The sequence below is a fragment of the Mauremys mutica genome, chromosome 8 (assembly GCF_020497125.1).
Source record: "Mauremys mutica isolate MM-2020 ecotype Southern chromosome 8, ASM2049712v1, whole genome shotgun sequence".
NCBI lineage: Eukaryota > Metazoa > Chordata > Testudines > Geoemydidae > Mauremys > Mauremys mutica.
Genome location: NC_059079.1, coordinates 72,931,980 through 72,957,120, shown reverse-complemented (window position 1 = coordinate 72,957,120; position 25,141 = coordinate 72,931,980). Strand labels below are relative to the sequence as shown.

Below are 25,141 nucleotides of genomic sequence, written 5' to 3'. Positions count from 1 at the left end.
CCGCCCCAGGTCACCTCCACTCCTCCTCCTCCCACGAGCAGGCTGCTCAGCTCCGCTTCTCCTCCCTCCCAGGCTTGCCGTGCCAAACAGCTGATGGGTGCAGCAAGCCTGGAAGGGAGGGGGGAGAAGCGGAGCGGCAGCGGCGCACTCAGGGAGGAGGCGGAGGCAGAGCGGAGATGAGCTGGAGCAGGGAGTGGTTCCTCTCCCTACCCCAATATAACGCGGTCTCACCTATAACACAGAGATTTTTTGGCTCTCAAGGATTGCGTTATATCGGGTTAGAGGTGTATTACACTGCTTCCCACAACAATGCCAGCCTTGTATCCTCTTTTACAACAAAAGCATCTTCCATGCTACTCTTCCCCTGAACTGACCCCTCAGAGCCTCTACATTCTCATTCAAATAACTTCTCAAGAGCTACTTCTACCATGTCCTCTCTACAACAAGTTAAATAACTAATATTACACTGAGAGGCCTGTAGGGACAGTTTAAAGTACATATTTGGACTGTATGCTTTATCCCTCTCCGCCACTCATCTTAAGCTACTTGACTTCTTGTATTGTAAGCTCTTAAGGTCAGAGACTGTGTCCCTATGGAAGTGAGACAGCATCTGGAACTGTAAGGGCACTATCAAAATTCAAGCAGTGGATATAATTACCACTACACCCACCATCATCAACAGAAAGCCTGTTCCTACTAGTAATTCTGCCTGTTTTATCAGCACCAGCACATTAGGCCGTAAAGCTGAAAGAGGACAACCCCAGTAACACTTCCGCATTGTTGACGAGGCGCAAACAGGTTCAACATTTGTTAATGTTTGACCTCCACACAGCTCTGCTAATGCTCCACAATCCTGGTCTGTAGCACACCAGGATATCCCATACCTTGGATTGCACACAGCTCTGCCAATTCACCTATATCCTGATCTGCAGAAGACTTGTTCCTAGTCCAGTTCTGGGTCCTCATACTGCTTTGCCAATTCCAATTTTGGGCCTCTCCTGAGCAGACAAGGCCAATTGGGCTCAACTGCACATCAATTTTGTGATACATACACACGACCACTGAGACCACCAAACTTGGCTACAGTTCTGGCTGAAAAGGATTTGAATACAGATCCTCCAGAGTGGAAGGCTACTATATTAACCCACTGAGCTATTACATGCAATGTCTCTGTGCTAATAAACCAAATAAGCATGCAACAGGAAAGAGGAGGCCAGCCTCCTTGTTATGCCCACAGGCTCTCTGGTGCCAGCTTGACTGGGATGTGCACACTTGCTGCCTGCTTGTGGTAGACGTCTGCAGGGCAACAATTCTTCTCACACACACATTCACTATCTTTGTCCTGGTTCAAAAAAAAAAAACCCAACCAAAAACCAAACACCTGGGAGAAATTTTTTTAATTTAAATGACAAAGCAGCCTGTGCTTTCTAGAGCAGAGTAATTATCTACTGCTTGCATATTTTAGAAGGGTTGTGATTATTAAATTGGTTGTTACCATGGTGCTGCCTTCAAAACACTTCCTCCAAGGCAGAGGGCAGAAAACATTCAATAAACAATACAAGTGAAATTAAATGAAATTAAACACCACAGAGTCCATTAATCAGCAGCTGCAGGCTAAAAAGGAAACAGAGTGCTCCTTGGCATCACAACTCCAGCACGGGGACACTGCTACATTACAGGGGAGGCCTGACCCACAAAGAAGCTCTTGCTCTCCATTAGCCAGCAGACACCCCTGTTCCTCAGGTGGTTTCCTCTCCCCACATGCACCACAAAGGATGCCTGATAAAGTCACACATTTCTAAAGGATGGAGAGAATATGGAGTGAGCGACAGCACCTGGCATAGGAAGGTGCTGGAAGACAGTTAGCAGGTCTTACCTTAGACCAGTTAGGTCTCCGCAGCTGCACCTCTGGCTTATATTGTTTCTTTGGAGCCAATCCATAGGGAAGAGCTGGAGCTGCAGGGGCTCCCCAGCCCCCGAACCCAGGGGGCAGAGGAGGAGGGCCACCCATTCCTGGAGGAGGCGGTGGGATCCCAGGACCTCCAGGGAGCGGAGGGGGAGGGGGCAGGATCCCAGGACCACCAGGGAGTGGCGGGGGAGGGGGTGGGATCCCAGCCATGCCAGGGAGCGGAGGGGGAGGAGGCGGGATCCCAGCCATGCCAGGAAGCGGCGGGGGAGGAGGTGGGATCCCAGCCATGCCAGGAAGCGGCGGGGGAGGCGGCGGCGGGATTGCAGCCGCTCCAGGGAGCGGTGGGGGAGGTGGCGGCGGGATCGCCGTCGCTCCAGGGAGTGGCGGGGGAGGTGGCGGCAGGATCGCCGTCACTCCAGGGAGTGGCGGGGGAGGTGGCGGCGGGATCGCCGTCGTTCCAGGGAGTGGCGGGGGAGGTGGCGGCGGGGGAGGTGAGACAGATGCAGCTTTAGAAGAGATAGCAGCAATTTCCTTCTTAGTATCTTCAAGCTCCTTCGACAACTTAGTGATCTGAAGAAAGAAGAGCAAAACAAGCAAAATTAGCAGAGTATCCAATTCCCAGCCCTGTAAGGCAGCCAGGAGACCGTATCTAAAACAATATCATACTTGTGGACTAGTAATTTTTTAAGGTCCTACTCTCTTCATCACCGGTCATTAGCATGAGAATTACTGGTACCCTGCTGAATGCTGTTACCTATGTGTTTTCTCCATATACTGTACCTTTGAGAGAGTGGATGCAAGTCCTCCTACAACCAGATGGATGCAGGAAAATGTAAATCTCATGTGATACCACTGTCCTCTAAGCAGGTTGCACTGCAGTAGCGAGCAGAATCGAGTCAGCTAACAGTGCAAGTTACAGTAAATAAATAAAAATGAATAGTAGAAGCAAGCCTCAGAGAGACTGTCCTCAGTGCTATTATAATTGGGGTGAAGCAGGCCTACTCCAGTTGTGAGCTCACTTGCTGGAAAGTGGGTGAAAGTTGATAAAACATTACAATAACCTATAACAATTAATGTTAATAGAGCAACGTACAAAAAGGAGACAAAGTCTGGATTAGTTTTTAACATGGAGGGCTAGTGATAGGATGCAAGGACTGTGTTGACATCATGAACTATAAACAAGAATGGAATCAGAAATTAATAGACCAAAATCGGTGTTTTAGAAATTAGGTCTAACTAGTGGACAAGAGTCCTGAGAACCTCAATAAAAAAAGCCATATTTCCCCCACCTTTTCCAACCTCTTCTCTCCTTTTTTTTGTCCATCTGCTGAGAAAGTAAACACTATTGATGACAACAATTAACTCAAAATTCAGTGACAGAACTAAGCCTTTCTTCTCCATTAAGGAGGATTATTAGCCTCTCTCTGAAAAAGGGACTTTTGCTAAGTTTGGATTAAGTTTGGTTTGCATAACTACTCTAGTTAAATTTAAATACTTTATGTTTTGTTTTTGATTCTTTTTCTCTTGTGTATCCCAATCAAAAATCTTCCAAACCTTGGCATGAAGTTTCTAACATGTTTGTGATGGGACTAGGAAAACTGAGGTCTCTGCCCTCAAAACCCCAAACCGAACCATGTATAAACTGTTCAGTGTTTTACAGTGACAGAGTTGTGTTAACACCTTTGCCTCTTTGGGCCCTCTTATTCCATCAAAATTAACATAGCAGTTAATTTTCAACCCAAGAGGAAGCAGGGCATGAGCTCAAGGTTGGTGGAAGGAGATTTAGCATGGCAGAGAGGGACCTGAAGAAAACTAATTAACCCATAAAAATAACCTTTGCTAATGCTCGTGTGCGTCAGGCCAGATGGGAAAACAAGAAGAATGCTCTGGGGTCTCAGGATTAGGACACTGGACTGGAACTCAGGAAATGCATGCTCTAGTCCAACAATGGGCAATTTAATGGTGTGACACTAAGCACCCCTATATTCACACCCTACACACTACTGTAATAATCTTTGTACAAAATAGGTCTTGGAAGATATCTGCTGAAAACTAATAACTCATTGATCATTAATATTCTTGTGTGATGTACGCATGCAGTGGGCATTAAGAGTTCTGAATATGTGCTGTAATTATAAATAACATGTGTAAACCAGGTGTATTGGGGGAGTTGTTAATCAGTTCTATTCTAAACGAAGAAATGTGTGTTTACCTCAATTTACATATAAGCAATAAACAGACTCAGCAAGCTAACAAGGGATGGAGGCAAAACTCACACTAACAAGTGGGGAGAAGATAGCATGGAGTCTACACTCATCAGGAGAGAAGCAGCTTGGTCTCCTTTACTTTTCAGAAGGATTCATTTCAAAGGTTTACTTGTATATAAGGAGGGGGGGGGGAGGCTGAAGCTCAAGTGATAAGCAACTGAATCAACTAATTGTACACAATATTACTGTATTATAAAAGTGTATAGAGTGAGGTTTTTTCTCAAAGCTAATGACACACTGATTAATATTGTGAAATGTATGTATTAATACCATATAAAGAATTATGGATACTCCTTAATGTTAGGCAGTACAGTCTGCCCAGATAGGAGGGAATGTGACAGCTATCTACCTTTCTCCTACGTAAATTCAGCATGGTGGAATCAGAAACAATGGAAGCCCCATTTCATAGAATCATAGGACTGGAAAGGACCTTAAGAGATCATCTAGTCCAGTCCCCTGCACTCATGGTAGGAGGAAGAACTATCTAGACCAGGGGTAGGCAACCTATGGCACGCTTGCCGAAGGCAGCACGCGAGCTGATTTCCAGTGGCACTCACACTGCCCGGGTCCTGGCCACCGGTCTGGGGGGGCTCTGCATTTTAATTTAATTTTAAATGAAGCTTCTTAAACATTTTAAAAACCTTATTTACTTTACATACAACAATAGTTTAGTTATATATTATAGACTTATAGAAAGAGACCTTCTAAAAATGTTAAAATGTATTACTGGCATGTGAAACCTTAAATCAGAGTGAATAAAATGAAGACTCGGCACACCACTTCTGAAAGGTTGCCAACCCCTGATCTAGACCATCCCTGAAAAAAGTGTTTGTTTAACCTCCTATTAAAAATATCCAATGATGGAGATTCCACAACCTCCCTGTGCAATTTATTCCAGGGTGCTTAACCACCCTGACATTTGGGAAGTTTTTCCTAATGTCCAATCTAAACCTCCCTTGCTGCAATTTAAGACCACTGCTTCTTGTCCTATCCTCATCAGTTAAGAGCAACAATTTTTCTCCCTCCTCCTTGTAACAACCTTTTATGTACTTGAAAACTGTTATGTCGCCTGAGTCTTCTCTTTTCCAGACTAAACAAACCCAATTCTTTCAATCTTCCCTCATAAGTCATGTTTTCTAGACCTTTAATTATTTTTGTTGTTCTTTGCTGGATTTTCTCCAATTTGTCCACATCTTTCCTTAAATGTGGAGCCCAGAACCGGACACAATACTTCAGCTGAGGCCTAATCAGCGCAGAGTAGAGCGGAAGAATTACTTCTCGTGTCTTGTTTACAATACTCCTGCTAATGCATCCCAGAATGATGTTCGCTTTTTTTGCAACAGTGTTACACTGTTGACTCATAGTTAGTTTGTGGTCCACTATGATCCCGGACCCTTTCCGCAGTACTCCTTCCTAGGCAATCATTTCCCATTTACACAGCAATCATACAGGGAGATGGGAAGCGCACAGGAAGAGAAGAACAGCATGAGGTCATCCTGCCTGTGATGCTGTATGGAATATATGGAACACTTTATGATATTGTTGATACATTATAAAATTGCAAGGAATCTGCCCAGCTAGGCCATGTAAGGTGTCTGTGAAAAATGTTATGATTTGCCAAGTATGATAATCTTGTTTATACGTTTGTGTCACCTTTGTATTGTGAATTATAGATATGTAGGGAACATCTATATTTCAAAACTTGTGCTGTGTTTCTGGGTGACACCCCCAGACAGACTAGCATCAGCACTGCCTAGCCTGTTCGATGGCCCAACAAAGGTCATCACTGTACAACGAACCCATTGAAAAGCCAAGGACTACACCTTATGATTCAGCAAGGCATGTTGGGGCATGCCTATGGACAAAACTCTAAGGCTTTCCATGCACATGTGCTGTGAAGCTCGTATTTGGGACAAAGGAAGTACCAGCCATGTGGAAAAAGAAAATAAAAGGCAGCCACATCATCTCCATTTTGTCTTCGTTCCTGCTTCTCACCTCTGGAGTAACTTTTCTACAAACAAAGCTCTGAACAAGGACTGAATGACCCATCCAAGCTGTGGATGTATTCCAGAAGTACTTCCAAGCCAGCAAACTCACCAATACTCCTAGGATTGCCAATCCTCCAGGATTGTCCTGGAGTTTCCAGAAATTTAAAGATTAATCTTTAATTAAAGATTATGTCACGTTTTAAAACCTCCAGGAATATGTCCATCCACAACTGGCAACCCTCCATACTTTTAAGAACCTGATATATGGACTTTGAAGTCTCTGTATGTATCTGAGTGCTTTATCATTTAACAACTCTCTTCTTGTTCTTTTTCCTTTATAATCAACCTTTAGTTGTAGACACTAAAGGATTGGCTAGCAGTGTGGTATTTTGGCTAAGATCCAAACAAATATTGCCCTGGTAACATGGCTGCTCCTTTGGGGTCAGAAGAACATTTTGTATATGTGAGCAAAATTTTTTAAATAACTTCTCACTGTACTGGACCTAGGTTTTGATTGGAAGCCAGAGAACTAGAATGCAATAAATGGGGCTGTGTGATTTCTTTTTTAGTTTCTTGATAACCAGTGTGGGGGAATCAGAAGTCCAGTTTTTGACTGGTTGGTGAATTTAACTTCAGTGGTAACCATCAGTTTGGAGAGGATCTGTTCTCCCTTTTGCAGCCTGCCCTGACCGTGGCATTTCCAGTGAGGCCTGCCCCAGGCACCCTCCAGGCCACACTGCATCTTGAAACAAGTTAACTGGACTTTAAGCAAGGACAGAAGCTATCTTTGGCATTCACCACTAGACATACACAAGAGGCCAGAGCTCTTGCAAGCTGAGAAAGATGGGTCCTTCAACCAAAACGTGGGGGAGGGGGATTAAGTCAAGTCTCTGGAGCTGAAATATAGGTGATAAACATGCTTACATAAGAATATAAGAATGGCCGTACTGGGTCAGACCAAAGGTCTATCTAGCCCAGTATCTGTCTACTGGCAGTGGCCAATGCCAGGTGCCCCAGAGGGAGCGAACCTAACAGGCAATGATCAAGTGATCTCTCTCCTGCCATCCATCTCCATCCTCTGACAAACAGAGGCTAGGGAAACCATTCCTTACCCATCCTGGCTAATAGCCATTTATGGACTTAACCACCATGAATTTATCCAGGTCTCTTTTAAACGCTGTTATAGTCCTAGCCTTCACAACCTCCTCAGGTAAGGAGTTCCACAAGTTGACTGAACTGTGTGAAGAAGAACTTCCTTTTATTTCTTTTAAACCTGCTGCCTATTAATTTCATTTGGTGACCTCTAGTTCTTGTATTATGGGAATAAGTAAATAACTTTTCCTTATCCTCTTTCTCCACATCACTCATGATTTTATATATCTCTATCATATCCCCCGTTAGTCTCCTCTTTTCCAAGCTGTAGAGTCCTAGCCTCATAATCTTTCCTCATATGGGACCCTCTCCAAACCCCTAATCATTTTAGTTGCCCTTTTCTGAACCTTTTCTAGTGCCAGTATATCTTTTTTGAGGTGAGGAGACCACATCTGTACATAGTATTTGAGATATGGGCATACCATGGATTTATATAAGGGCAATAATATATTCTCAGTCTTATTCTCTATCCCCTTTTTAATGATTCCTAACATCCTGTTTGCTTTTTTGACCGCCTCTGCACACTGCGTGGACATCTTCAGAGAATTATCCATGATGACTCCAAGATCTTTTTCCTGACTTGTAGCTAAATTAGCCCCCATCATATTGTATGTATAGTTGGGGTTATTTTTTCCAATGTGCATTACTTTACATTTATCCACATTAAGATCTTTCACCTAAGACAAGGGAAGCCAACACTTTGTACTTTTGTAAAAGGTCCTGACTGAAGGAAAATCAGCCATGGCTAGGAAGAAGAATGAGAGAAACCATCTTGAACCAAGCCTGTATCTTGCTAGATTAAGTTTTAGACTTTTAGATGCGTGTTTTCACTTTTATTTGCCTTTAACCCTTTCTAACTTTATTCATTTTACTTAGTATCACTTAACCTATGTCCTATTGTTAATAAAGTTGTTTTATTTTCCTATAAAACAACTCACTGCAGTGCTTAAAGGGAAGGGTGCAGTGGCCCCAGTTAAGTTAATAAGCTGTGATGTGTTTTTGTCTCTTTAAGAGGAATAAACAAATCATATTATTTCTCTGAACTGTCCAGGAGATGGCTGGACATTGCAGGGCACACGGTTTTGGGGAAATTCGGGACTAGAAGTGTGTTGGGGTCACCCTGCTGGTTGCAACCAAGGCTGGTAGAAGCCAGAGTGGGGCTGCAGACAGATTGCTGGGGTCAGAGCTGCTGACCCAGGGCTGTCTAGCACACAGACAATCAGGGTGTGACTTGCACACTGGTAGGTTGGTTGTGAGAGCCCAGGTTGGCAGCTACAACAGCAAAGCATTGTAAGGCACCAAGGTTACAGGTGATGACCTCCCTCTGGTCTGGACTGTACCCTAATTGTGACACCCTGTGACAAAATAGCCATTTAATCATTTTGGTCCTCAGTTCCCTATCCCTATCTGTAATATGAGGATGTGACACACTGTACCTCAAAGTAGCACTCTGGAACCCCCATATTCACCACTGTTTTATGATTATGATACGTTCTGTACAATGCATGCCTTATGAGGTATCATTTTAAAAGTCTTGATCTGTTGAACCTTAATATCCTGTTGAATTTTATGTACTATCATTGTATGTGAAATTATGAAGTATTGTTATATGTGTCACTGAAATATGTTGAGAGGTTGGGAGACAACCACAGCTAGCCTTTCAATAATGACAAAGGGGCAATCATCATGGGCCAGACAGGCATTAATGGCCCATCAAGAAGAATCCACTCTCGCAGGAGCTCCTTAGAGGGCACATACACAATGAGGGCTGCCTGACCCCACAGTCACAGCAAGGATCTGTCTAGCAGCTGAAAGAAAGTATAAAAGTGACAATCACTTGGTCTCTCTCCTCTCCCATCTCAACACCTGGAAGACAAAGACTTTGAACTGGGGAAATTGATCCCAGGCTGGGAAAGGAATCCAACCTGTGCACTGAGAACTGTGAGCTGCCTGCAACATCTAGTAGGGTGAGAGACTGCAATGATTCGAATCTTGCTCAGTCTGTAGAATTTAGACTGCAAGTTCATTCTTATTTCTCATGTAATCAACTCTGATTGCTATGCCTGCTACTTATGGTCACTTAAAATCTATCTTTCTGTAGTTAACAAATCTGTTTTTATATTTTACCTAAAACAGTGTGTTTTTGGTTGAAGTGCTTGGGGAATCTCAGCTAAGATTACAAAAGGCTGGTGCATGTCCACTTTTCTTTGTTGACGTGATTAATGAGTTTGCACTGACCAAGGGAGTCTTGAGCAGTTGTAAAACGGCATATTTCTGGGGTGCAAGGCTGGAAACTGGGGTGATTGGCTGGTACCTCTATCAGTATGATTCATAAGTGGCTCAGGGAGCATTCATGCAATTTAGCTGGGTGTGGGGCTCCACATGCTGATGGCTGAGTGATCACAGCACCTGCAGGGGTTTGCTGATTGTCACTGGCATAGCTTTGTGAAAGAGAGCCCAGGCTGGAGAGTTAAGGGGGAACAGTAATCCCACAGTTCCAGGCTGTACCCTGGGGATTCCGTTACAGACGATAATACCTCCCTCCTTCCCAGGCTAAAACCATTAGCATATGTGGGATGCTCAGGTACTCTGGTGACAGAGAAATATAAAAAAGCCTTCAAAATAGACAATGGAAACTTCAGCAGCCTCCAGCTCCATGGCAGACACATGAGAGGTAAAGAATAATACACTAACACCAGGCAGGATCACAGGGTGGAGCTGGTGCTCACAGAATGATCCTTAACAGAAGGTGGCTGCTGCCTCCATACACCATAATTATCTTAGACATTAACCTTAGGAGATTCTTTATCTTTTTGTAGACTTGAAAAAAAGGATTGAACTGCTGAGGGCCTTCTGGAGCTACATGGGAAGAGGAAGCCACCTTGGGGAAGAAATAGGAAACTGCTTGATGGGCTGATGTAAACACAAGAAAAGACTCCAGAAAACCAGCCAATGAAGCTTGCCCACTCTTTTAGTGAAGGAGATGGCAAGTAGCAAGACAGTTTTCAAAGTGAAACATCTCTCTAAGACCTACTTTGTTGATTCAAAAGAAGCACTTCAGCTGAATATGTGTTTAGCAACTGTTTCAAGTCCCACTCCTATAGACTCAGACTTTAAGGTCAGAAGGGACCATTATGATCATCTAGTCCAGGGGTTGGCAACCTATGGCACGCGAGCCAATTTTTAATGGCACGTGGCTGCATGCTGGGACTCCGCGTGCCATTAAAAATCCTGCCGACGTGGCAAGCCGCGGGATCCTCGGTCCCGGGCCAGAGCGCTGGCCGAGCGCAGCAAGCCACCGGCCCCTCCCCCGCCTTCCTCCAGAGCCCTGCCGCCGCGCACGCAGCGCTCTGGGGGCTGGGGCTGCGCGCTCCCACGGGGCAGCGTTTGGCTCCATGGAGAGGTAAAGATGCTCCCCGCTCATCCAGAGCCCTGCTGTTGCACGCACATCGCTCTGAGGGGAGGAGCGGGGCTGGGCTGGGCTCTCTGGAGGGGGCAGTCAGGGAGCAGAGGGGGGTTGGATGGGACATGGGAGTCCCGGGGTCTGTTTGGGGGGTGGATAGGGGTCAGGGCAGTCAGGGGACAGGGAGCAAGGAGGGTCCTGGGGGAGCAGTTAGGGTGGGGGGGGGTCCTCTGGAGGGGGTGGTCAGGGGACAAAGAGCTGGGGGGGTTGGATGAGTCGGGAGTTCTGGGGGGGCTGTCAGGAGGCAGGGGTGTGGAGAGGGGTTGGGGCAGGCCGGGAGCAGGGGGGGATGTATGGGTCCAGAGTTCTGGGGGTCCTATCAGGGGGCGGGGAGCGGTTAGATAGGCATGGGAGTCCAGGGGGTTCTGTCTGGATGCGGGGGTGTGGATAAGGGTCGGGGCAGTCAGGGGCCAGGTAGGGGGTAGAGTCCTAGGGGGGCAGTCAGGGGACAAGGGGCAGGGAGGCTTAGATAGGGGGTGGGGTCCCAGGAGGGGGTAGTCGGGACAAGGAGCGGTGGGGGGTTGAGGGTTCTGAGGGGGGCAATCACCCAGCCCTCTGCCCTGAGCCCTGCACCCCCCCACACCCTCCAGGCCCCTGCCCTGAGCCCTGTACCACCCAGCCCTCTGTTGACTCCTTCACCCCCCCCATGACCCCAGCCCTGACTCTGGCACCCCCACACATACCCAGCCCCCCTACCCTGACACCTGCACCCCCTCACATGCCCCCAGCCCTCTGCCCTGACTCTTGTACCCTCCACATCCCCAGCCCCACCCCATCCCATGCACCCCGCACATCCCCACCCCCACCCTGAGCACCAAACGGGAGTCACATTCCCACCTGCACCCCTCACACCAAATGGGAGCTGCCCAGGTAAGTGCCCCCACACCCAAACCTCCTGCCCCAACCCTGAGCCCCCTCCTTCATTCTAGCTCCTGGCCAGAACCTTCACCCCCAGCCCTGTGCTCAGTGCACTCCCACCCTCAGCTCAGTGCAGAGAGAGGAAGGATATGGGCCAGAACCAGGGAGAAGGTAGGTACTCACTGTATGTGGGCAGGGCCGGGACCCCAGACCAGCAACGGGCTGAGCAGGTCCGGCAGCCGGGATCCCAGCTAGCAGGAGCCGGAGGATGGAACCCCTGAGCGGCAGTGGGCTGAGCCGCTCAGCCCACAGCCGGTCTGGGGTCCCTGCTACCGGCCCCGCACAGCCTGCTGCCGGTCTGGGGTTCTGGCTGCCAGACCCTTCCCAGCTGGGGTCCTGGCCGCAGGCCCCACTCCCGGCCTAGGTGAACAGAACCCCAGACCAGCAGTAGGCTGAGCGGGCCGGTGGCGCAAGATCAACATTTTAATTTAATTTTAAAAGAAGCTTCTTAAACATTTTGAAAACCTTGTTTATTTTACAATACAACACTAGTTTGTTATATTATATATAGACAGTGATGAGCTGCTAAAATCTTAACAACCGGTTCTCTATAAAAAAGTTCTGATTTAAGAGATGTGCCAGAGCATGTATTTTTTGTACCAATAGGGTTACCATACGTCCATATTTTCCTGGGAGGAATTTTTAAATTTAAAAAATTCCGCCCAGACAGCAATTTAAGAACCGAAAAGCTGGACATGTCCAGGAAAATACGGCTGTATGTTAACCCTACCTAAAGTTCTTTTTTAAAAAGATGGGCCTGAACTAGAGATGAGCTCCTTTTCACATGTGTGGGTCCCCGCCACTCCCTTGGGGTGTGCTAGGGTGACCAGATGTCCCTATTTTACAGGGACAGTCTCAATTTTTGGGTCTTTTTCTTATATAGGCTCCTATTACCCTCACCCTCTGTCCCGATTTTTCACACTTGCTGTCTGGTCACCCTAGGATGTGCACATCTGTGGGTCCCAGCTGCTCCCTGCCCCCCCTCATTGAAGCAGGCGTGCAGGGTTAGTTTAAGGGGGGAGGGATAGCTCAGTGGTTTGAGTATTGGCCTGTTAAACCCAGGGTTGTGAGTTCAATCCTTGAGGGGGCCACTTAGGGATCTGGGGCAAAAATTGGTCCTGCTAGTAAAGGCAGGGGGCTGGACTCAATGATCTTTCAAGGTCCCTTCCAGCTCTAGGAGATTGGTATATCTCCAATTATTACCTTTACCTTTGCCCTGAGAACTGCAGGGCACCAGTGGACATGGGGCTGGCTGCAGACAGGGGCGTGGGGCAGGGCTAGCTGGAGGCGGGGCGTGGGGCAGGGCTGGCTGCAACAGGGGTTGGCTGTGGGTAGGTGATGCAGGCAGGGGGCAGCTGTGGGCAGGGGGCGGCTGTGGGCAGCTGTGGCAGAGGCAGGGGCTAGCTGCAGGTGGCTGTGCCAGGGGATGGCTGCGGCTGGGGGTGGCTGCGCCAGGGGGTGACTGTGGGCGGCAGGGGCAGGGGGCAGGAGCTGTGGCAGGGGCTGTGGCAGAGGGTGGCTGCGGCTGGCTGTGGGCAGAGAGTGGCAGTGGCTGGGGCAGGGGGTGGCTGTGGGCAGCTGTGCCAGGGGGCAGGGGCTGCGGCTGGGACTGGCTGTGCCAGGGGGTGACTGTGGGCGGCGGGGGCAGGAGCTGTGGGCAGGAGATGCAGGTAGTCACACGTGGGGAGCAGCCGGACGCAACCGGGGACCCATCAGGCAGCAGCAGAAGCTCCAGGGCCAGAGGTCCGAGGAGCAGCAGCAGCTGGGCCAGGAGGCAGCCCGCATGGCTCCCGCAGCAAAGCGCAGCGCCCCCTGTGGCCGGGAGGAGGAATTACACCCTTCCAGCCAGAGCCCATCAAAGCTTCCCTCGCAGGGAAGCCAGTTAACAAGCGGTTCTAAAACCGTGTGAACCAGTGCGAACCGGCTCCAGCTCACCCCTGTATATAGACTTGTAGAGAGAGACCTTCTAAAAACCATTAAAATGTATTACCAGCACGCAAAACCTTAAATTAAAGTGAATAAATGAAGACTCGGCACACCACTTCTGAAAGGTTGCCGACTCCTGATCTAGTCTGACCTCCTGCACAATGCAGGCCACAGAATCTCACCCATCCACTTCAATAACAAACCCCTAACCTATGTTAGGCCCATCCTCCCTGATTGAACTAACCTTGTTATCTCTAGCCTGCTTCTTGCTTACATATATATACCTGCCCCTGGAAATTTCCACTACATGCATCCGACGAAGTGGGTATTCACCCACGAAAGCTCATGCTACAATACGTCTGTTAGTCTATAAGGTGCCACAGGACTCTTTGCTGCTTTTACAGATCCAGACTAACACGGCTACCCCTCTGATAAGTGAATATGTTGAACAGTACTGGTCCCACTACAGATCCCTGGGGGACACTGGTATTTACCTCTCTCCATTCTGAAAACTGACTATTTATTCCTACCCTTTGTCTCCTGTCTTTTAACCAGTTACTGATCCATGAGATAACATTCCCTCTTATCTCATGACTGCTTACTTTGCTTAAGAGCCTTTGGTGAGGGATCTTGTCAAAGGCTTTCTGAAAGTCCAAGTACACTATATCCAGTGGATGACCCTGGTTTATATATTTGTTGACCTCCTATTAGAATTCTAATAGATTGATGAGGCATGATTACCCTTTATATAAGTCATATTGGTTCTTCCCCAAAAAATCATGTTCATTTATGTGTCTAATAATTCTGTTCTTTACTATAGTTTCAATCAACTTGCCTGGTACTGAAGTTAAGCTTACTCACTTGTAATTGCCAGGATTGCCTCCAGAGCTTTTTAAAAAGTTGACGTCACATTAGCTATCCTCCAGTCATCTGATACAGAGGCTTTTTTAAGTGACAGGTTATATACTACGCTTAGTAGTTCTGTAATTTCATATTCGAGTTCTTTCAGAACTCTTGGGTGAATACTATCTAGTCCTGGTGACTTACTACTGTTTAATTTATCAATGCATTCCAAAACCTCTTTTATTGACACCACCACCTGGGACAGTTCCTCAGATCTGTCACATAAAAAGAAAGCCTCAGGTGTGGGAATTCCCTCACATCCTTTGCAGTGAAGAATGATGCAAAGAATTCATTTAGCTTCTCCACAATGGACTTATCTTCCTTGAGTGTTCCTTTTGCACTTTTATCATCCAGGGATCCAACTGATTGTTTGGCTTCTTTGCTGTTACTTTTTAAGTCTTGCTAGTTGTTCTTCAAATTCTTTTTCGGCTTGCCTAATTATACTTTTACACTTGACTTGCCAGAGTTTACGGTCCTTTCTGTTTTCCTCAGTAGGATTTGACTTCCAATTTTTCAAGGATGCCTTTTTGCCTCTAATAGCCTCTTTTTCTCCGTCATTTAGCCATAGTGGCTTTTTTTTTTGTTCTCTTATGTTTTTTAATTTGGGGTATATATTTAATTTGAGCTTCTATCACATTGTTTTTAGAAAGTTTCCATGCAGCTTGCAGGCATTTCACTCTTGTGACTGTTTGTTTTAGTTTCTGTTTAGCTAGCTTCCTCATTTTTGTGTACTTCCCCCATTTTTTAAGTTAAATGCTAGTGCAGTGGGCTTCTTTGGTATCCCACCCAAAGGATGTTAAATTTAATTACATTATGGTTGTTATTACCGAGTGGTTCAGCTATATTCATCTCTTGACCAGATCCTGTGTTCCACTTAGGACTAAATCAAGAATTGCCTCTCCCTTTTTGGGTTCCAGGACTATTCCAAGAAGCAGTCACTAATCATGTCTAGAAATTTTATCTCTGTATCCCATCCTGAGGTGACATATACACAGTTAATATAGGGATAGCAGAAATCTCCCATTATTACTGAGTTTTCTATTTTTGGAGCCTCTCCAATCTCCCAGAGTACTCTACAACCACCATCATGGTCAGATGGCTGGTAGTATATTCCCACTGCTGTACTCTTATTATTCAAGCATGGAATTTCTGTCCAAAGAGATTCTATGGTACCATTTGTTTCATTTAAATTTTTTTACTATATTTGATTTGGCTTTTTTCCCCTACTTATAGTGCTACTCCCTTACGAGCAAGACCTACTCTGTCATTCCTCTATTTTGTACCTTGGTATTACTGTGTCCCATTGATTATCATCATTCCACCAAGTTTCTGTGATGCCTATTATATCAATATCCTCATTTAATACCAGTTCACCCATCTTAGTATTTAAACGTTAGCCTTTGTATACAAGCACTTACAAAATTTGTTACTATTTAGTTGTCCGCCTTCATATGATGTAATTGAATGGGACTCTTTCATCTGTTTCTCTTCAGCTCCTACCTGTACTTTATCAACTTCTATCCTCTCCTCTTTATTAGGATATAGGAATCCCTGTTAATAGATCTTCCCCTATGGGATTTCTCTGTCTGAACCATGTGCTCCTCCGCACCTGTCAGCTTTTGCCCAGCCCTCAGTTTAAAAACTCCTCTATGACCTTTTTAATTTTCCATGCCAGCAATCTGGTTCCATTTTGATTTAGGTGGAGCCCATCCTTCCTGTATAGGCTCCTTCTTTCCCAAAATGTTCCCCAGTTCCTAATAAACCTAAATCCCTCCTCCCTACGCTCTCGCTTTAACCACCATTGAGACCCTGCAGTTCTGCCTTTCTAACTGGCCTTGCGCATGGAACTGGAAGCATTTCAGAGAATGCAACGGAGGTCCTGGACTTTAATCTCTTACTTAGCAGCCTAAATTGGGTCACCAGGACCTCTCTCCTACTTTTCCCTATGTCACTGTCACCTGACCCCCGGCTCCTCTCCAGCACTGGCATATAATCTGTCTAGATGTTTCGAGAGATCTGCAACCTTCATAGAATCACAGAATATCAGGATTAGAAGGGACCTCAGAAGGTCATCTAGTCCAACCCCCTGCTCAAAGCAGCACCAATCCCCAGACAGATTTTTACCCCAGATCCCTAAATGGCCCCCTCAAGGATTGAACTCACAACCCTGGGTAGCAGGGCCAATGCTCAAACCACTGAGCTATCCCTCCCCTCCACTTTCCCAACAGGCAAGCAATTTATCATGTGGTTCTCCCAGTCATCACAAACCCAACTATCTATATTTGTAATGATCAAATCACCCATTGCTATGATCTGTCTCTTCCTAATAGTTGGGGTTACCTCCCCTGGAGGGGTATCCTTAATGCGAGACGCTACCATGATATCATCTGAAAGGAGGGTCCCAACTATGAGATTGTTTCCCTCCGCTCCAGTTTACTGTTCTTCTTCCCCAAGACTTTCACCTCAACAGCACAGAGGCTGTCAGACTGGGGGTACAACCGCTCTACTGTGTCCGGGAAAGTCTCATCTATGTACACCTCTGTCTCCCTTAGCGTCTCCAGTTCACCCACTCTGGTCTCAAAAGCTGGTACCTGGTCTCTGAGGACCATGAGCTGCTTGCACCAAGTGCAAACATATGCCACATGCCCAGAAGGCAGGTAATCATACATCCTGCATTCAGTACAATAAACTGGATAGCCCCACCCTGCTGCTAGACTTCTGCCTGCATTTTTTTTTACTCCTGCTGCCCTTTTTTTTGTTTGTTTTTTTTAAAGGGGTAGAATTTTCTGCAATATTTTAGGAAGACTATATGTGCTTCACTTTCCCTCTGTACTTTGCACTGCTACACCGTGGGACAAAAGGGTAAATTAAGTCTGCTTTTGGAGCAGAGCAGGACATATGAGGTGTATATGCCACCTAACTGTCTGGGTGAAATGAATGGGTCATTAAAGCACTGGTTAAAACCGAACCAATTCAGAGAGACAATGGAAGTGCCAAATCTGAACACTTAACAGCTGCAAGCTTTGTCAGGAGGGGAATGTGAACACAGCGTGGCTCTGCCTGAACAAAGGATTGAGAGCTGACAGGAAGGGGAGGAGAGTTGGATTTTTGAAGCAGCTCAACTGCTCTCACCTGCCATGGACAGAGAGAAAAAGACAGGAATGGAGTCCATAGCAGCTTGGCTAGCTGATTGCTCTGGCTTGGCCAGATGGACTACGTCTTAACCTTTATTTCTCTATGCTAACTTAAGAACTTCCAGTGCCGCGTCCCTGCAAATACCAAGTATCCCTGCAAATACTTGCTGAGGTGAATGGGACCCTGAAGAGCGTACAAGTCTCTGACCAGGAGTCTCTCTCAACTGGACTCGCTGAGCAGAACTCACTATGTGAAACAAGAGTTCTAAAGCCCAGAAGTTGAATCTTGGGGGTGTTAAGGCCATGTGGCCTACTCTGAAGGAAGAGTGAAACCCCTTGAGAGTATGCTACACAGAAGAGGTTTGTCCTAGGGACTGTTTAAAATGTGGGAAGTAGTTCACATCCTGTGGATCTGTGAAAATTCCCCCATTTCCCGCCCCTCATATGCCAGCCTTAATGTTTCCTCTGCCCAGTTGACAGATAGAATTCTCCAGGGTGCTGCAGGTTGTTTAGCAAGATGGCAATGCTCTCCTAGGTACTGTAGCCCATACCCCCAGCCCAGATCTCAGCTTGAACATTACCTGGTTGTTCTTCTTGGAGACTTCATCTTCCAGACTCTGCTTCTCTAGGGTAATTTGTTTTTTCTCCTTGTCCAGGAATTGCTTCTCTGCATCTAAATCCAGGAGTTTCTGTTCAAAGTCACTTTCTATCTTCTTCATTTCAACCTGAAGCTCGTGCCGTGCAGTCAGTTCTGAGTCCAGCTGCGGGACAACGTGCATTATGGGTTAGGACAGGGGTGGCCAACCTGTGGCTCTGGAGCCACATGCGGCTCTTCAGAAGTTAATATGTGGCTCCTTGTATAGGCACTGACTCTGGGACTGGAGCTACAGGCACCAACTTTCCAATGTGTCAGGGAGTGCTCACTGCTCAACCCCTGGCTCTGCCATAGGCCCTGCCCCCACTCCACCCCTTCCTGCCCCCTCCCCTGAGCCTGCCATGCCCTCACTCTTTCCCCCTCCCCCCTCAGAGCCTCCCGCATGCCACGAAACAGCTGATCGGGAGGTGCAGGGAGGGAGAGGGAGGCACTGATCAGCAGGGCTGCCGGTGGAAGGGAAGTACTGGGAGTGGGGGGCGGGAGTTGATGGGGGGCTGCTGACATATTACTGTGGCTCTTTGGCAATGTCCATTGGTAAATTCTGGCTCCTTCTCTGGCTCAGGTTGGCCACCCCTCGGTTAGGAGATTATGTGCATGAGACAATTACTTCCTCTTGCTTTCCCTCCAGTCTTCTCAAAGTCTAGAACCCACCCTCAACACACAGACATTCCTCACAATCCAAAAGGCCAAGGAGAACAGGGAAGAAGTTCCTAGCCTCCAATCTGATAGTCACAGGCCCTGGGACAGAGTCTCGAAATGAAGGAGTCTATATTTACACTGAAATGCACAAAAATAAACTCTTCACATAGAGAAAATGCATTACAAATTCTTGGCACTGTCTGAAGGCAGCTGTTTTCATGGCTGTGACAAGAGGTGAACCTTTTAATTACATCCAATCACAGCTTCAATTAATGCCTATCAGGCAGGACCTGCAGATGACTGTCAGACTGATTGAAAGGGCGAGAAGTGTGGGCGCCAACATGCCCAGCAGCACAGACCTGAACACTATCTCCCCTCAATGTAATAACTACATCCTTTTTTAAATTAAAAAGTAAGCATGTGGCTCTTCCCCAGAGATAAAGGTCAAATGCAGAGCTCAGTGGTTATTAACCACAGCTCTGCTGCATGGAATTAATGGAAGGCCCTGTCTGATGGCACCTGCAGCCCAATCTCTAATCATAGTGCTCAGGGGCCTATACCACACCCCATCTCCTCCCATCCCCAGCCAAACACCTTTTTCTCCAGCTCCACTGCTTTGGCCTCACTTTTCTCCACCTTCGTTTGATCAATCAAGTTATCTACAAAAAGGGAAAAAAGAGAAAACACAATTAGGCACACAATAGTGTCCAAAATTATTCCTTCTCCCCTTCCCCCACAATGCACATAACCCTTACATGCCCCTGCTAGAGACAGTCCTCCGACCCCCAATACCACTTTCCCCAGTGTAGTACTCAGTCCTGGCTGGAGCTTACCACTCACAACCTTGCAACACAATCTGTAGAGCACCCTCTGCTGAAGACAGACCTTTCTTTTTACTCAGTCTGATACATAAAACAAAAAACAATTATCTACCTGTCCTGTAACCATTGTTCTTCAAGATGTGTGTGAAGACATGTATTCCACTCAAGTGTGTATGCACCAAATAGCTTCCTTAACAGTACCTATCAGGGTGGCACTTGCCTCAAAGCCCCTCCCATGGTATTTAAAGGTGGTCCCACCATGACCTCCCTCAGTTCCTTTGCACCAGACTCTCAGATGGAGAGACTGACACAGAGGGGTCGGAGGGTGGAAATACACGTCTGCACTGATACCTCAAACAACAGTTACAGTACAGGCAGTAACTATTTTTCCCCTCTTCGAGTGGTTGCAGACATGTATTCCATTCAGGTGACTCTCAAGCAGTAAACAATGGAGATGGGGCTCGGAGTCCACTTAAATAACAACTGCAGAATAGCCCTTCCAAAGTCTACATCAATCTAGACACAGTTGTAATAGTGTAGAGAGTAGTTATCAGTGGGGTTCACAGTCAAGCTAGAAGGGCATATCAAGTGGGGTCCCACAGGGATCAATGCTGGGTCCAGTTCTGTTCAATATCTTCATCAATGATTTAGATAATGGCACAGAAAGTACACTTATACAGTCTGTGGACAATACCAAGCTGAGAAGAGCTGCAAGTGCTTTAGAGGCTAGGATTAAAATTCAAAATGATCTGGACAAACTGGAGAAATAGTCTGAAGTAAATAGGATGAAATTCAATAAGGACAAATGCAAAGTACTCAACATAGGAAGGAACAATCAGTTACACACACAAAAAATGGCAAACAACTGCCTAGAAAGGAATAATGCAGAAAGGGATCTAGGGATGATAGTGGATCAAAAGCTAAATATGAGTCAATAGTGTAACACTGTAGCAAAGAAAGCAAACATTATTCTAGGATGCATTAGCAGGAATGTTGTAAGCAAGACACAAGAAGTAATTCTTCCGCTCTACTCTACGTTGAGTATTATGTCCAGTTCTGGTCGCCACATTTCAGGAAAGATGTGGACAAATTGGCGAAAGTCCAGAGAAGAACAACAAAAATAATTAAAGATCTGGAAAATATGACTTATGAGGGAAGATTGAAAAAGTTGGGTTTGTTTAATCTGAAGAAGAGAAGACTCAGAGGGGACATAACAGTTTTCAAGTACATATAAGACTGTTATAAGGAGGAGGGAGAAAAATTGTTCTCCTTAACCTCTGAGGATAGGACAAAAGGCAATGGGCTTAAACTGCAGCAAGGGCAGTTTAGGTTGGACATTAGGAAAAAACTTCATAACTGTCAGGGTGGTGAAGTACTGGAATAAATTGCCTAGGGAGGTTGTGGAAGCTCCATCATTAGAGATTTTTAAGAGCAGATTAGACAAACACCTGTCAGAGATGGTCTAGATAATACTTAGTCCTGCCATGAGTGCAGGGGGCTGGACTAGATGCTCTCTTGAGGTCCCTTCCAGTCCTATGAGTCTATGATTCTGTGTTTGGTCAAAGTATATATGGAAAACCAGGGGGTGGCCCTGCAACTGTCCAATATAAAAACATCACCGAGAAACAAGACTGAAGTCACCTGGATCCCTGAATGAGCCACTAGTCTCTGTGGAGACATGGTCTGAGCTACCCCACATGCAGTCATAATACAGGAAGTAATCCTTCTGTAAACTGTGCAGAAACCGCCTGACCCTTCATCCAATCTGCACAGGAGACAAAAAGCCAAGATGATGCTCGAAACAGTCTAGTCTCCCCTTCCAGACAGAAGGCCACATCCAAGGAATGAAGACACTGTTCATCTGCATTTGAATGAGGCTTAGGGAAAAATACTACAAGTATATTGTTTGGTTAAGGTGAAATTGAGACATCACTTCAAGCAAAATCTTAGGGTGTGGCCCTTGCCACTGAGAAACTAAGTAAACAGAGACCTGCAGATCACTAATTCTCCTCATGGGAGTTTTGGCAACAAGAAAAGACGGTTACTCACCGTTGTAACTGTTGTTCTTCGAGATGTGTTGCTCATATCCATTCCAGTTAGGTGTGCGCGCGTCGCATGCACGCTCGTCGGAAGATTTTTAACACTCGGTGGGTCGGCTGGGCGCCCCCTGGAGTGGTGCAGCTACAGCGCCGGATATATACCCCTGCCGACCCATCCGCCCCTCAGTTCCTTCTTGCCGGCTACTCCGACAGTGGGGAAGGAGGGCGGGTTTGGAATGGATATGAGCAACACATCTCGAAGAACAACAGTTACAACGGTGAGTAACTGTCTTTTCTTCTTCGAGTGATTGCTCATATCCATTCCAGTTAGGTGATTCCCAAGCCTTACCTAGTGAGACGTCGCAGAATGCAAAACTGTTGAGCCAAAGGCTACATCGTCTCTGGATTGTTGGACCAATGCATAGTGTGAGGCAAAGGTGTGAACCGATGACCAGGTAGCCGCCCTACATATTTCCTGGATGGGGACATGAGCCAGAAAGGCGGCAGAAGAGGCCTGCGCCCGTGTAGAATGGGCAGTGAGATGACGAGCGGGAACGTGAGCCAGTTCGTAGCACATTCGGATGCAGGATGTCACCCAAGATGAGATCTGTTGGGAAGAGACCGGCATGCCCTTCATGCGGTCTGCCACCGCTACAAAGAGCTGAGGTGAACGCCAGAAGGGTTTTGTTCTCTCTATATAAAAGGCGAGAGCCCTACGGACATCCAAAGTATGCAGTTGTTGCTCCCGACGCGATGAGTGCGGCTTCGGGAAAAAGACTGGGAGGAAGATGTCTTGATTGACATGAAAAGCGGACACTACCTTAGGGAGGAAAGAGGGGTGTGGCCGCAGGTGTACCTTGTCCTTATGGAAGACCGTATAAGGGGGATCAGCCGTCAAGGCACGAAGCTCCGAGACTCGCCTCGCTGAGGAGATAGCGACGAGGAAGGCCATCTTCCAGGAAAGGTACAGCAGGGAACAGGTGGCCATAGGCTCGAAGGGGGCCCCCATAAGCTTGGTCAAGACCAGGTTTAGATCCCAGGTGGGGGCTGGGTGACGGACTTGGGGATACAATCGTTCCAGTCCCTTAAGGAACCTGGAAACCATGGGGTGAGAAAAAATTGAACGGCCACTTTCACCTGGGTGGAAGGCGGAAATAGCTGCCAGATGAACCTTTATAAAAGAGACCGCCAGGCCCTGCTCTTTGAGGGACCAAAGATAATTCAAGATAGTAGGGATAGAAATCTGTCCGGGGACTAAGTTATTCTGGTCGCACCAGTGCGAGAAACGCTTCTACTTTGCGAGATAAGTCGTCCTAGTGGAAGGCTTCCTACTTCCCAAGAGGACCTGTTGTACCGAAGCAGAGCAACACAACTCAGATTGGTTCAACCACGTAGGAGCCATGCTGTGAGATGCAGGGACTCTCACAGGTGAAGCCTGCCGAAGTCCTGTGTTATGAGGTCCGGCCACACTGGCAGGGGAATCGGATCCGCCACTGAGAGGTCGAACAACAGGGTGTACCAATGCTGCCTCGGCCACGCTGGAGCAATGAGGATCAGGTGGGCTCTGTCCCTGCGGAGCTTGAGTAGGACTCTGTGAACGAGTGGAAACGGTGGGAAGGCATAAAAGAGGTACCTCTTCCACGGGATCAGGAATGCATCTGAGAGGGAGCCCAGGGAGCGACCTTGGTAAGAGCAGAACGCCTGGCATTTCCTGTTCTCTCGGGAGGCAAAGAGGTCTATGCGGGGAAAGCCCCACCTCCGGAAAATGGAATGGATGACGTCGGGACGGATCGACCACTCATGAGACAGGAAGGACCTGCTGAGGTGATCTGCCAGGGTGTTCTGGACTCCTGGGAGAAAGGATGCTACCAAGTCTATAGAGTGGGCTATGCAAAAGTCCCACAGGTGAGTGGCCTCTTGGCAAAGTAGGGAGGAGCGCGCCCCGCCCTGCTTGTTTATGTAAAACATGGTCGTCGTGTTGTCCGTGAACACGGATACACAGCGTCCTTGGAGATGGACCCGAAACACCTGGCATGCTAGATGGACTGACCTCAGCTCCCTGACGTTGATATGCAAGGCCAGCTCCTGGGGCAACCAGAGGCCTTGAGTGTGAAGGTTCCCGAGGTGGGCACCCCAACCCAGAGATGATGTGTCTGTGGTTAGTGCCACCGAGGGTTGAGGAGGGTGGAACGGCATCCCTGCGCAAACTACAGTGGGGTCCAGCCACCAAGTGAGGGAGTCGAGAACCGTCCTGGGGAGAGTGATCACCGAGTCTATATTGTCTCTGTGAGGACAGTATAGAGAAGCAAGCCTGGTTTGGAAGCACCGAAGTCGCAGCCTCGCGTACTTGGTCACAAAGGTGCAGGACGCCATGTGACCTAATAGAGTGAGGCAGGTGCGCACCGACGTTGTCGGGAAGGATTGAAAACTTCGAATGATCAAAGACATTGCCTGAAACCGTGGCAGAGGAAGGCAGGCTCTGGCCAGATTGGAGTCCAGAACTGCTCCAATAAAGTCTATTCTCTGCGTTGGCGTAAGGGTAGACTTTTCTACATTGATCATGAGGCCTAGCCTCCCGAAGAGGTCTTTGATGACACACAGGTCCTGTGATACTTGCAACTGGGAAGTCCCTCGAATGAGCCAATCGTCGAGATACGGGTAGACGTGTATTCGACAACAGCGGAGGGAGGCAGCTACTACGGCCATATATTTGGTGAAGACTCTCGGGGCCGTGGAAAGACCGAAGGGAAGCACCGTGAACTGGAAGTGCTGTTGGTTGACCACAAAACGGAGATACTATCTGTGCGGCGGGTAAATGGAAAGGTGGAAATACGCGTCCTTCATATCGAGGGCGGCATACCAGTCTCCCGGATCCAGGGATGGGATGATAGTCCCCAGGGATACCATGCGGAACTTGAGCTTTATCATGAATTTGTTGAGTTCTCGCAGGTCCAGGATCGGTCGTAGACTGCCCTTTGCCTTGGGGATTAAAAAGTATCGGGAATAGAACCTCCTGCCCCTCATGTCCTCTGGCACCTCCTCTATGGCTCCCAGATTTAGGAGCGCATGGACCTCTTGTAAGAGGAATTGATCATGAGAGGGGTCCCTGAAGAGGGACGGGTAGGGAGGGTGGGATGGGGGTGGAGAAAAATTGGAGGTGGTATCCCGTTTCCAGCGTGTGGAGGACCCAACGGTCGGAGGTCAGCTGGGACCAGGCAGGGAGGACATGGGAGAGGCGGTTGAAGAAAGAGGGAGAAGGATCCGCAGGGAAACTGGTGGGCCGTCCTCGGACGTCCCATCAAAAGTTTTGCTTTGGCCCCGTAGGTG

General features: G+C 47.4%; 1 protein-coding gene across 3 annotated transcripts in view; it reads right to left on the bottom strand.

Annotated features, from left to right (window-relative positions):
* Positions 1-25,141, bottom strand: part of DIAPH1 (diaphanous related formin 1) — a 208,462-nt gene that overhangs the window by 92,185 nt on the left and 91,136 nt on the right. For all 3 annotated transcript variants that reach the window (XM_045026117.1, XM_045026118.1, XM_045026119.1), the window contains 3 exons: positions 19,549-19,613; positions 18,242-18,421; positions 1,877-2,479 (listed from right to left, as the gene is read on the bottom strand). In XM_045026117.1, the coding sequence (XP_044882052.1) occupies positions 1,877-2,479; positions 18,242-18,421; positions 19,549-19,613 (848 nt within the window). The remainder of the gene's footprint in view (positions 1-1,876; positions 2,480-18,241; positions 18,422-19,548; positions 19,614-25,141) is intronic.